The sequence below is a fragment of the Callithrix jacchus genome, chromosome X (assembly GCF_049354715.1).
Source record: "Callithrix jacchus isolate 240 chromosome X, calJac240_pri, whole genome shotgun sequence".
Taxonomy (NCBI): Eukaryota; Metazoa; Chordata; class Mammalia; order Primates; family Cebidae; genus Callithrix; species Callithrix jacchus.
Genome location: NC_133524.1, coordinates 14,010,433 through 14,023,130, shown reverse-complemented (window position 1 = coordinate 14,023,130; position 12,698 = coordinate 14,010,433). Strand labels below are relative to the sequence as shown.

Genomic DNA, 12,698 nt, shown 5'->3' with positions numbered 1-12,698 from the left:
TCAGATGTTAAGCTTATTGCAGGGATCGATAGCTTGGTAAGTCTGGAATATTGTTTCCTAAAGAGAAATTCATTCTTTTAAAAGGCACACAATGCATAAACCAATACATTTAAACCTGCATGTATTTGTTTATGCAGCATATACCATACATGTGTGTGTTTGCATATAGCATGTGCTATAAACACCCTGTGCATATAGAGATATATGCAGGGCATATGAGTGTGTTATTCTGATTAGAGGAACAGGTTTGTCTTCCTCAGTGCCCTTTCTCTTCCTTTCCCCTCACTGTAGCCTCCTGCCCTCTGGTTGTCTAGCAAAGGCCCTAAGGCCTCCCTGTCCCTCAGCCCAGAGGGTCAGGTGAGTACTCACCCTCAGCCCAGAGGATGCCTCTGCTCTGCCTTGCTGCCTGGAGGGTTCCCATCACCCAGGTTTATGTGGCTCTTGCCTTTCACCACCAATGCTTAGTTTCTCAAAGGGGTTCACAACCTTTTTAAACTACTAGTGTGTTTTGTAGAAATCGAACTTCACCAACAGGTCTTTTGAGAACACCTTGTTGTGGTGTAATTGACATGCATATGCTGCATCTCTTTAAAGTGTCTGACAAGCCTTGACATATATGTGTGCTCGTGAGAGTAGCACCGTGAGCAGGATGGTGATGTGGCCGCCACTCCCCACTCTTTCCAACCTTCCTATGCTCCCCCTCTCCCCAAGCAACCACTGACCTGCTCTCCTTCTCTGTGGATTAGTTTGCATTTTCTAGAATGGCCCTTGTAAAGATTTGTTTACGTAAATTCTCTCACCCTTTCTCACCCTTTCCTAGAAAATGTAGCATGATGTTGATCGCTTAATAGCTTCAGAGCTTTGTCCAATTTTTATTCTTCCTGCTTTTACTGAAGATGCCCTGCCCCCATGAATAAACCTCAGAAGACCCATTCTGCCACCCCCTACCACCAAAGAATTTAGCTTGCGCCCACTCCAGTCCAGCCCACACACCAGTGCCAGATTCATCTCTTAAAAGCACATCCCAAATAATGTCTCTCGCCTGCTCACAAACCTTCCCTCTCTCCCCCTTGCCACAAAGTGAAGCACAGAGGCTTCAGGCTGGCTTGGATGTCTTCCCTGGGCCAGGCAGTGGGGGGATCTGCCTTCCTGACTTCTTCCCATCATTACCCTCTCGTCCTTGATAAACTCGGCTACACCCTGAACTCTCCCTACATCTCCCATACCACATTGGTCCTGCTCTCCTTCTCTTGTGATTTTCATGGAATTCTTCTGTTCTTCAAGAAGGATTAACCTGTTAACCTCCTGCCATCCATAAACCTTTCCCTTGGCAACCCACACTAACCAGGGAGATCTGTCTCTACCTCACTCTCCCATGTCCCTGTGTCATCACTCTTTATTCTACTTGTGATACCTTATGCATCTGTGTGTCTTACCTCCTCCTCACCCCACCCACAAGGATCAAAGCCAGGAGAGCACACCTGCAACCCCACCACAGTGACTTGCACATGGCAGGGATTGGACAGGCATTCATTGAATGGAACGGAATCTAGGAAAGTAGAGACACTGTCGCCCAGATGGTTAAGAAAACTGATTGCTGCTAAAGCTCAAAATTGCAGATATTAAATAATTCTCAAACGTCTGGAGTAGCCTCCAGATCACTGTGCTCTTCAAATCTGCGTCATCTGGACTTAGAGCTAGCTTCCCCTACTCTCCATTGATCTCCTTGATGCCTTGCTGTCTTACTTCACCAGGCTAAGAGCCTTTGGGAAAACCAAAGCTGGTTCCCACAAAAGGCAAAGGAAGAGAATAACAAGTAGCTGTTTGTTGGATATGTTTATTCACAGCCATGTAAGCGTATCATTGCTTTTATTGACTTGCTTATCTTCTACTGCTGGTACTGCATTGCAAATGTATAGGCTCATCTATTTTAAGAGGTCGTTTATTTTAAGACTTGCATAGTGTTTTCAGAAAAATGAAAATCCCTTATTAAATGGATTTTAGGACAAGCTTCTAATAAAAGGACCTGCCAGAAAGTGATTTCCTTTCTATCATTAGAAATAGTTTCCACATTCTTATCATTGTGTAGTTGAACTTTTATGTCTAGGACTGCATGAAAGTCGAGAGAGAACTGAGAACAACCTAGATTTGATTTTCTGCTTTGCTCTTGAACATGAAGCCCCTGTCAACTGACTTCATATCTTTTTAATGTACTATACTAGTGGTTCACAGAACTTTTTGGGTGTTAGGTCCCTTTATGTGCTTAGAAACAGTTGAAGACCCCAAAAAAAGCCTTTGTTCTTCTTGGTTGTGCCTATAAATATTTTCTATATTAGAAGTTAGAACTGAGGGCCAGGCGCGGTGGTTCATGCCTGTAATCCCAGCACTTTGGGAGGCCAAGGTGGGCAGATCACCTGAAGTCAAGAGTTCAAAACCAGCCTGGCCAACATGGTGAAACCCTGTCTCTACTGAAAATACAAAAATTAGCCAGGCATGGTGGCATGTGCTGTAATCCTAGCTACTCGGGAGGCTGAGGCAAGAGAATCACTTGAACCTGGGAGGCGGAGGTTGTACTGAGCTGAGGTTGTGCCACTGCACTCCAGCGTGGATGACAGAGTGTGAGACCTCATGTTAAGAAAGAAAAGAGAAATTAGAGCTGAGACATTTATTACTTAATAATAAACTTAGTCATTTAATAGTAAACCCATTATATGTCGACCTAAGTAATGTTTAGGAAAGATAAATATTTTCCAAAAGAAAATAATATTTTAGTGTGGTGAATAGGACTGGTTTATATTTTTGCAAATCTCTTTAATATCTGGCTTAATATTAGACAGCTGGATTCTTACATCTGCCTCTGCATTCATTCAGAGGCAACTTGGGGTATCTTGCTTTGGTTGAAGCATATGAAGAAAACTCAGTCTCTCACAGGTATGTGACTGGAGAATGGAGGAGTATTTTAATGGCTTTTGCAGGTAATTATGAAATTCTTTCTTGATACAATGCCAAAATTCACCAGGTAGTGGTTTCTTAAAGACAACTTGTAATGTGGAGTCTGAAATCATATGGATGATCTTTTTGTTGTCTGTTTCACTCAAATCCATTGCTTGATCTTGCACTTCGATTGGCTCTTATATTCAATAATTATTTTCCCTTTGCTGTTTGGAAAATATTGACTCTCTGAGTTGTGCAGATCTTCCAGATATTGACACATTTCATTAAACCATATTTAAAAAGTTACATTTGTTAATATCGCCACCAATTTCATCAAGAAGTCTGGTAAGTATTAGGAAGCCGTCCGTCTCACTATGGCAGGTACAAGTTTTTCAAAAGTGATTGGCAACAGATACTATCAGTTGTTTTCTTTGAAGTGACAAGCTGCTCACTTGGTTCATTTTTGAGAAAGTTTCTGCCAAATACTTAAATCTGAAAAACTGTAGCTCATCGGGCATTCTTTCAAGAAAGGGAGTGTTCACCCCCAGAAAGGTGCAAGTTCGGCTCATAACTCAATTACACAAGAATGTTTCCTCCAGCCCACCATCACACGCTGGTTTGCAGCAGAAGGGCTCTCTGCATCCTCTCACTCTTTTTATCACACAGACTGTTCAAAAGACACGTACTTGGGAGTTGAGATTTAATCAAATTAATACTTTTTTTATTGGATCAAGGTCATTTTGAAATGAAACTGGATTTTTAATTTCTTTTCTTGAGAGTGTGTGGTGGTAAGGAATGTATTCCTGCTAAGTACGCTATGGGCCACTGCCCAATTCGTGCTCAGGCATCAGCAGTTTTACTGTGCAAATGTCAAGCAGTGAAAAAAAAAGTAAATAACATCTCGGTGCTATTATCAAAAGAGGATCTTGAGGTCTCCCAGGGCTGCACAGACCATCTTTGAGAGCCAACTCCTGGCTCAGAGTGAGACTGGCGGGCAGGCAGGATAGAATCGCTTGGGAGCTCAAGGTCCTTTCCAGACCTGCCTGAAAGGAATCTGCATTTTAATGAGGTCCTCAGGAGATTTATATGCAGGTTAAAGTTTGCCTGTAGTCCCAGCTATTCAGGAGGCTTAGGCAGGAGGATGGCTTGAGCCCAGAAGGCAGAGGTTGCAGAGAGCTGAGATTGCACTGCTGCACTCAAGCCTGGGCAGCAGAGTAAGATTGTATATGGGGAAAAAAAAAAAGAGAGAACCACTGCTCTTTAAAAGAGGTCTGCAAAACTGTCCTGTAAAGGGCCACATCACATGGTAAATACCTGTGGCAACAAGTCAGCCCTGCCTTTGTAGTTTGAAAGTACCTGTAGACTATATGTAAATGAGTGAGTGTGGCTGTGTGCCAATACAACTTTATTTATAGACACAGAAATTTAAATTTTGTATGCCTTTCATGTGTTACAAAATATTTTTAAAAATATATTCTAAGTGATTAAAAAAGTAATCACTTAGAATCATGTCAAAATCATTCTGAGTTTGCAGACCATGAGGAGAGCCAGATTTAGCTGGTGGGCCACAGTTTGCTGACCTGTGCTGTTTAACACTTGAGTGCTCATTGAAATAACTGGGGGAGCACCAAAAAAACAAACCCCAGCCCTCTAAGTGCTGAGTCCCATCCCTGAAAAATTCAGATGTAATTGGTCTAGGGTGAAGCTGGGGCATCAGGATTTTCAGATGCTCCCCAGATTATTCCAACATGCAGGAAAAATGGAAAACCTCTGCTCTATAATGTTTTCTAAGAAAGTTAATTTTCTTTTAAGCATTTCTTTTTAAGATTTTAGAATTTGGCAGTGCCACCAAATGTCTGAGACCAGAATTATATATTGTAACCTTAGAGCAGAGTTTCTCACCCTTGGCCCTGTGAACCCAAAAGTATCTGAGATAGGTCTCAATCAATTTAGAAAGTTAATTTTACCAAGGTTAAGAACGGCTGTAAAACAGCCTCAGGAGATCCTGATAACATGTGCCGTAAGGTGGCCATGACACAGCTTGCTTTTATACCTTTTAGGGAGACATGAGACATCAATCAATACCTGTGAGATATACATTGGTTCAATCTGGAAAGGTGGGACAACTCAAAAGGGGTCGCCAGGTGGCTTGCAGGTTATAGGAAGATGTAAAAATTATCTAAGGACCTGGAATCAGTAGAAAGGAATGTCTGGGTTATGATGATAAGATGGTAAGTGGTTGTGGAAACCAAAGTTTTATCTTGCAGATGAAGCCTCCAGGTAGCAAGCTTCAGAGATAATAGATTGTAAATGTCTCTTATCAGATTTAAGGTCTATGTTGATGTTATTGCTGGTTGGCTTTTCCTGAATTCCAAAAAGGAAGAGGGTATGTTGAGGTATGTTTTAATCCCCTCCTCCAACCATGGCTTGAACTAGTTTTTTCAGGTTAACTTTGGAATGCCCTTGGCAGAGAGTGGGAATCTATTCAGAAGATTTGGGGGGGGGGGCTTAGAATTTTTTTTTCCTTTTGAGAAAGAGTCTCACTCTGTCACCAGGCTGGAGTACAGTGGCGCAATCTCGTATCACTACAGCCTCCAACTCTCTGGTTCAAGTGATTCTCCTGCCTCAGCCTCCTGAGTTGGGATTACAGGCACATGTCACCACACCTAGCTAATTTTCGTATTTTTAGTAGAGATGGAGTTTCACCATGTTGCGCCAGGATGGTTACAATCTCCTGACTATGTGATCTGCCCACCTTGGCCTCCCAAAGTACTGGGATTACAGGCATGAGCCACCATGCTCAGCCTAGAATTTAATGTTTGGTATTGGCATTTTGGGTATGATCATTCTTTATTTGGGAGTGAGGGCTGTCCTGTGTATTACAGGAGGGTTAGCAGCATCCCTGGCCTCTACACACTAGATGCCATTAGTGTCCCACCCTCAGTCGTAATAACCAAAACTGTCTCCAGACACCACTAAATGTCCCTGGGTGGCAAAACTGCCTGGATTAGGAACCACTGGTCTAAATGATGTAGATATTTTTTATGCTACCTCAGAGAATCTCCACATTGGCACTGTTGACATTTGAAGCTGGATAATTCTTTGTTATAAGAGCATATTCTGTGCACTGTGGGTGTTTAACGCCATCCCTGGTCTCTACTCAGTAGATGCCAGAAGCACCCTCTCCCCCAGCTTTGATAACCAAAATATCTCCAGATACTGCCAAATGTCCCCTGAGGGGCACAGTCACCCCCTGCTGAGAAAGGCTTGGCCAGCTCAGAATCACGGAAGCTTCTGTCCACTGACATTGACTGCTGCTTCTCTGAGGCAGGATTATCCACCCCCAGCCCCCTCCGTTTTCCCATTGCTGGTTGCTTGAAAGTTGTAAAGCTTGGTTCCTGCACCTTTTCTTTTTAATTTTGTGGCTCATTAGGAATTAGTAATATAGCAAGGAGAAGGCTCTATGAAGAGGGGTAAGGGGGTGTGTTTGTGTGGTGGTGGTGGTGGTGGTGGGGTGTGTGTGTGTGTGACATTCATTCCCTGGGGAAGAATCTGAGCCCTTGTTCCTGCCAGCCCTCCATCTGAGCCAGCATTAAATCTGCAGCCAAGATCACAGGCAACTTGGGCAAATCACTTGGCCATTATGAACTCAGAGCCATGGCAACGGCCATCCACAAGCCTGAGGACAAAAGGTATTTTATTCTGTTGTTTTACACAAAAGGTTCTAGGGATGCTGGAGACAAAATAGCCTTTGAGAGTTAAAGGCATTGATGTATATTATTTTTCTCTGTACTACATGGCTTATATTTAAACTCTTAGGTTAATGCACACTATAATTTTCATGGGAATCAAAACCTAAAATTTTTTTTATTCAGAAAGCAGCTAAATGAAGGCATAGGAAATTAGCCTAACAGAAGCATTTAGCGTGTGGTGAGAGGTATTGAGAATTACTAGTAAAATGTACTAGAAAGCCTGGCATTCTAACCTGGCCAACATGGCAAGACCCCATCTATACTAAAAATACAAAAAATTAGCTGGGTGTGGTGGCACGTGCCCATAGTCCCAGCTACTAGGAAGGCTGAGGCATGAGAATCACTTGAACCCAGGTGGTTGACGCTTCAGTGAGCAATCACACCACTCACTCTAGCCTGGGCAACAGAGTAAGACTCTTTCTCAGGGAAAAAAAAAAGGCCTGGCATTAATTTTTTATTTTTATTTTTTTACGTGAATACATCAGTCATCAAAAAAACACTTTCCTTTTTCTGGTTCACGTTATCCAACGTTGTCATTGCTGGTTTGAAGCTTGGGAAAATTCAGTCTGTGGATTTACAGGAGCATTCACGAAAAGCACTGATCTTCCTTAGCTAGCATGAACTTTTAACAGCGTGCTGTTCTGCTGGTACTTGGCACCACCCCTATATTTAAAAACATCAGCTTGCCTGTGACTACTAAGGACATCCTGGATCCCAGATCCACTTCCTTTGTGTGCACAGGCACTCCCAGCACTGCAGGGGGTAGAAGCGTGTGCATTTAGAAATCTGCTTTCTCAGGTGACTATATTCCTGTCTTCTCAGCGCCTGCCTATGGCATGACACTAAAGCATGAAAAATTCCCAGGTTAACAATACTTGCTTGGCTCAGAAAAATGCACTCTAGTTGCACTCTTTTCAAGACAGTTGAACAACTGGGAACATTTTGTTTTTCTTCACTGTAATCCTTGGAAGTTGCCGTTTGATTCACAAGTGGCTAGAGGGTTATGGCCAAACCCAGTGGGCCACGTCTTTGTGAGGAAACACCACACACCATTGAACATGAAAGCAGGAGCTTCAAACAGACTCAAGATGCCATACCTGAGACTGGGAAGATGCCACTGTTGACTAGAAATGGGCTTCTCAAATTTTCATGTGCACACAAATCACTCTGGAGGGGTTGCTAAAATGCAGATTCTGACTCAGCTGGTCTGGGGTCATGCCCAACATTCTTCATTTCTCTCAAGTTCCACCCTGTTGAAGCTCACACTGCTGGTCCAAGGAATACACTTTGCAAAGCAGATGGAACTGACAAATGGTCCACTCATTATCTGTTCTTGACTTGATAGTTTTCCTTGTTGCCCAGTAGAAACTGCCAGCATCCAAGTTCATCTCTTCTCAGCTACAGATCCACATATTTCTCCCCATCAGCCGGAGTGACCTTTCACAACCCCAATCTGTTCCCCGTGCTTAAAAATGCTCCCTGGCAGACCAGGCATAGTGGCTCACACCTGTAATCATGGCACTTTGGGAGGCTGAGGCAAGAAGATCACTTGAGTCCAAGAATTTGAGAACAGTCTGGGCAACATAAGGAGACCCTGTCACTACCAAACAATTTTTAAATAAATTAGCTGAGTGCAGTGGCATGGGCCTGTGGTCTCAGCTATTTGGGAGGCTCAGGTGGGAGGATCACTTAGCCAGAGAGTTCAAGGCTGTAGTGAGCAGTGATTGTGCCACTTCACTCCAACCTAGGCGACAGAGCAAGACCACATTTAAAAAAAAAAAAAAAAAAGCTTAGTGGCTTCCCATGATTTTGAAGATGAAGTCCAGAATTCTTAAGGCAGCCTGGAAAGCCCTAAGTGGTCTAGCTCCTCTATTACCTGTATCCTCTAGCTCCTAAATAAACACATTTAGCTTTTCCTTACTAACTTTTTGCAGCAGTTTGGTTCCTCTAGAATGTGGATGTGGTATGTGACTAAATTGCCCAGTGTTCCAAGGTATCTTGCCACACTGTGGCTAGAGCTAGCTTCTGTACTAACATGGGAGGTACGGTGGGGAGTGATCCATTTATAGATGGTCAGGTGTCTACTACACATGCAATTTTAACTCTAAAAATAACTGGTCAACCAAGCTAGAGTAAGCTCTACATCCAGCTGTATTACATCCTATCAGTTTTTCTCATATTTTATGTCACTAGCTTCTAGTCACGTTGGCAGGGACAGTCCGTAAGAGTTTTATCTGTGCCAGTGGAACAACGATGGTGATTTCTGTTCTGTAGGAGCCAAGGTTCCTATAGCCACAAATAAAATCATCTGCTGAGAATGCAGTAGCATTGGCATCTGCTGAGAGAGCATGATCCATTGAAGTGATCCCCCAAGTTCTCGAGTTCCTGGTTTTCCCTGCTGTTATAAAAATGGATCCACAGCATGAGGTATACAGAGTCCTTGAGAGATTTAAATTGAACAACACAGTCCCAAGGCCACACATCTTAATCCTTTAAGGACCAGATGCAACTTTGTTAGCCAGGAATGCAGGCACACTCATCTTCTTCTTAACATGATCATAGAGGCCAAGAATGTGTGGAGGTTGTGAATGGCACAATATCTATGTCTATTTTCTCTTCATATAATGAGATATGCCAAGGCTGAGGATTCTGGTTTCTCTTAGTTTGCAAACCTGGAGAGAATTTGGACTTTGAGTTGCATTCCTCTCACCTCAGTCCCCAGAAAGTCATGTGACAAAATGAGATTGAGCTCTAACATCCCTGCTTACAAACCCCAAGTGTCTGAAGCTCTTTAAGATACTGACTTGCTAGTGAACTTGAATCATGTTGTGCTTGGTTCCCATCTTATATAGTTTTCCCGATCCATTTCAGGGAAGTCGGTCTTCCTAAAAACAGCTGATAATCTTTTGAAACAAAAGGAAGCACAGCTTTCTTACGAAGCCCTGATTTTTTTTTTAATTTTCCCATGAACTAAAGAAAAATCTAGTAATACACTTTCATAGTCACTTTCCATAGTTTTAAGCAAATGCTAGTTTAAATGGAACACTCATCAAAATGAAAACGTTCATCTCTGGTGTTTTATGCTGGGTTGTCATTCCATGATGACTATGAAGACCATTTGCGGAAATTTCTGTTTTTAGCTGACTTAATGTGCTTGCCCTGAAGTAATGAACTGCTCTTGATCGCTGTTAAGTACCATAATGCGTTTAAAGTTCAATTTCCCTGACAAGCCGTTTACTTAAGGGTCTGGATAATATAAACAGCGTTGGGAGGTTAAGAGAGGTACTGACATTATCCCGAGGCCAGCACTGCCTTTCCTGAAACATAAATGTCTCCAAACTGAAAACGTCACCTGGCTCTGCCCCTGGGGCAGGTCTTCATGGACATCTCAAGTAAACGTTTATTTTAAAAATGAATACACGTCTCATCTTTTCAAGACTAAGAGTGACTTACAGCTCTCTCTCCCTTCATTCCACTTCATGGATGTTCATTTTGGTTTTGTTTTTTTCTTCTGTTCCTTTTTCTCCTCCAAGTACTTAAATATCACCCACCAGTTCTGGGTTCTGACTCTGAACGTGTGTGAAGGGAAGGGGGCAGGTGGAAGCCGGGGAGGAGGAGGGCTGTGAATGAATTGCTTGGGCTGACTAGGCTGAGAAGAAGCATTTTTATTGAAAATTTGAGATAATTTCTGATGTCAACTTGAATGAAACTTGAATGGACCCACTTGAGTGGATCTGGGTGGCTTTGTACGTCATTGAATTAGGACCAAAATACCTGTGACCTTTCCCAAACAATCACATTGCTATTTGTTTTGAACCTGGCGATGGCATAATTGCTGTATCAGATTCTCCCAGTTGCCGAGGAGGTCCAGGGCTTGGGGAAAGCCGTTGGTTGCTAGAGCAGCAGATATATTGAAACCCCAGAACTGTGAGGCTGGAGATGACCTGACTGCTGCTTTTCTTCACAGAGCTGCAGCTTCATTGCTGTCCTCTCTTTTGACTGTGTTAGTGGAATGAGTGCTCATTGGCACTTGAGCAGGGCTCCCCCACCTCTCAGTGGATCAGAAAGCTTTAGAGTAGTGACTGCCTTATAACTCTTTGTCAGTTGCCTGCTCAGCCACTCGCTACCTTTCCAGACTCTGAGCAAGTTAAGGCTCCAGACTCTTGGAGCCTCAGGGTCCTCACTGGAGAATGTGAGACCACACCGGCCCTTGGGATGTCCAAGTATTAACCATAGAGCATGATGGGGGAGATAGAAAATTAGAGCCTTCTCTGTGAATATGTGGTATTCTTGAAGACCAGAGGCACTATTGCACATAACATCTGCATTTTTTCTCCTTTGGGTTCAGGCTGCTTTGAATGCTGCATCAAGTGTCTGGGAGGAGTCCCCTATGCCTCCCTGGTGGCCACCATCCTCTGCTTCTCCGGGGTGGCCCTGTTCTGCGGCTGTGGGCATGTGGCTCTTGCAGGCACCGTGGCAATTCTTGAGCAACACTTCTCCACCAACGCCAGTGACCATGCCTTGCTGAGTGAAGTGTAAGTATCTGCTTCCCTTTAAAAATGTATCTAAGGCCAGGTGTGATAGCTCACACCTATAATCTCAGCACTTTGGGAGGCTGGGGCAGACAGATCACCTGAGGTCAAGAGTTTTAGACCAGCCTGGTTAACATGGTGAAACCCTGGTAAAAATACACAGTGCAAAAAACTTCTCCCCAAATTATCCCCTAAAGAAGCCCTGAGTGCCTACTTAGGGTTTTAGCAGAGTGACATTAACGACTAGGCCTGGTGGAGAGGTATTTTCATAGGGTATTTGTTTCTACTAAAAATACACACAAAAAAATTAGCCAGGCATGGTAGTCAGTGCCTGTAATCCCAGCTACCTGGGAGACTGAGGCAGCAGAATCGCTTGAACCTGGGAGGCAGATGTTGTGGTGAGCCGAGATAGTGCCACTGCACTCCAGCCTGAGTGACAGAGTGAGACTCTGCCTCAAAAAGAAAGTATCCAAGACGCAGCCACCTCATGATGTTTTTCAGATGTGTGCTCTCCTGGCAGAAAATGAATGCTTTTAATTAAAGCTTGCTTTATGCAGATAGAAAAAGGTTCATGAGAGAAGGAAAAAGAAAGGGTCTAGAATGTGATAGGCATCTAGGCCACAGAGTGGAACGTTACTTGGGAATGGCAAGGTGTGCCCATAGGACACTCCACACATAGTAGCTGTGGACATGAGGGGCTGTGACAGGGTGATAGATGATGATGCTGCCATTTGTCTCAACAGAGTCGTGTTGTTCCCAAATAACAGATGCCTCCAGTTTTCTCCCAGGAAGTGACCATCCCTGGAATGGTAGGAGCCCTGCTGAAGGCTGACCTCAACTCTAAGCCTACAGGAGCAGCATTTTAACATTAACTCTTCCAGCAAAAGAGCAGACCCCAGGGCATCTTCATTGCAGAAGAGAGCAAGGTCCAGGGGTTTAGCAGCATATCTCTGCTTTTCATTCTGGAAACATTCTCAATGGAATCGTAGTGACTCCTATGCATAGACTCTTGTAACTGTGCAAGCTCAGCAGCAATCTGTTTATTTTCTTCACGTGTCTTCCTCTTTCTCCATTTCCTTCAGCATTTCTTTTTCTTTCTTTGAACCCCAAAGTTCTGCGGTGTTTAGGTGTCTTATGATTATAAGAAACTTCTTCAGCAGACTGAAAAAGACATGAATCAAATTTTATGGAACGGTCATGGAGTGGTGTTGGAGACTTCAGTCCTTAGGGAATTTTATTCTTTCTTATCTGTTCACAAATGACCTCCAAAGAAATGAACACAGGTCAAGGAGAGTATCAGGAAGGCTCAGACAGGACAAGGGACTCACTGAGTGCCAATTTTGTGCAAAAAAGAAATGTTTATCAAGAATGAACCTGGGAAAGGTATATTGATTTAATTAGGTAGTGATCTCAATCTGTGGCTCTCAAACTTCTGAGAAGCTTTTAAAAAATCCCCATGCCTTACCCCAGACCAGTTAAG

The 12,698-nt window shown here is 43.3% G+C and overlaps 1 protein-coding gene across 11 annotated transcripts in view; it reads left to right on the top strand.

Moving 5' to 3' along the window:
- The window catches only part of GPM6B (glycoprotein M6B), a 160,204-nt gene that overhangs the window by 132,278 nt on the left and 15,228 nt on the right, over nt 1-12,698 (top strand). For all 11 annotated transcript variants that reach the window (XM_008988967.5, XM_008988968.5, XM_035287871.3 and 8 more), the window contains one exon: nt 11,035-11,221. In XM_008988967.5, the coding sequence (XP_008987215.1) occupies nt 11,035-11,221 (187 nt within the window). The remainder of the gene's footprint in view (nt 1-11,034; nt 11,222-12,698) is intronic.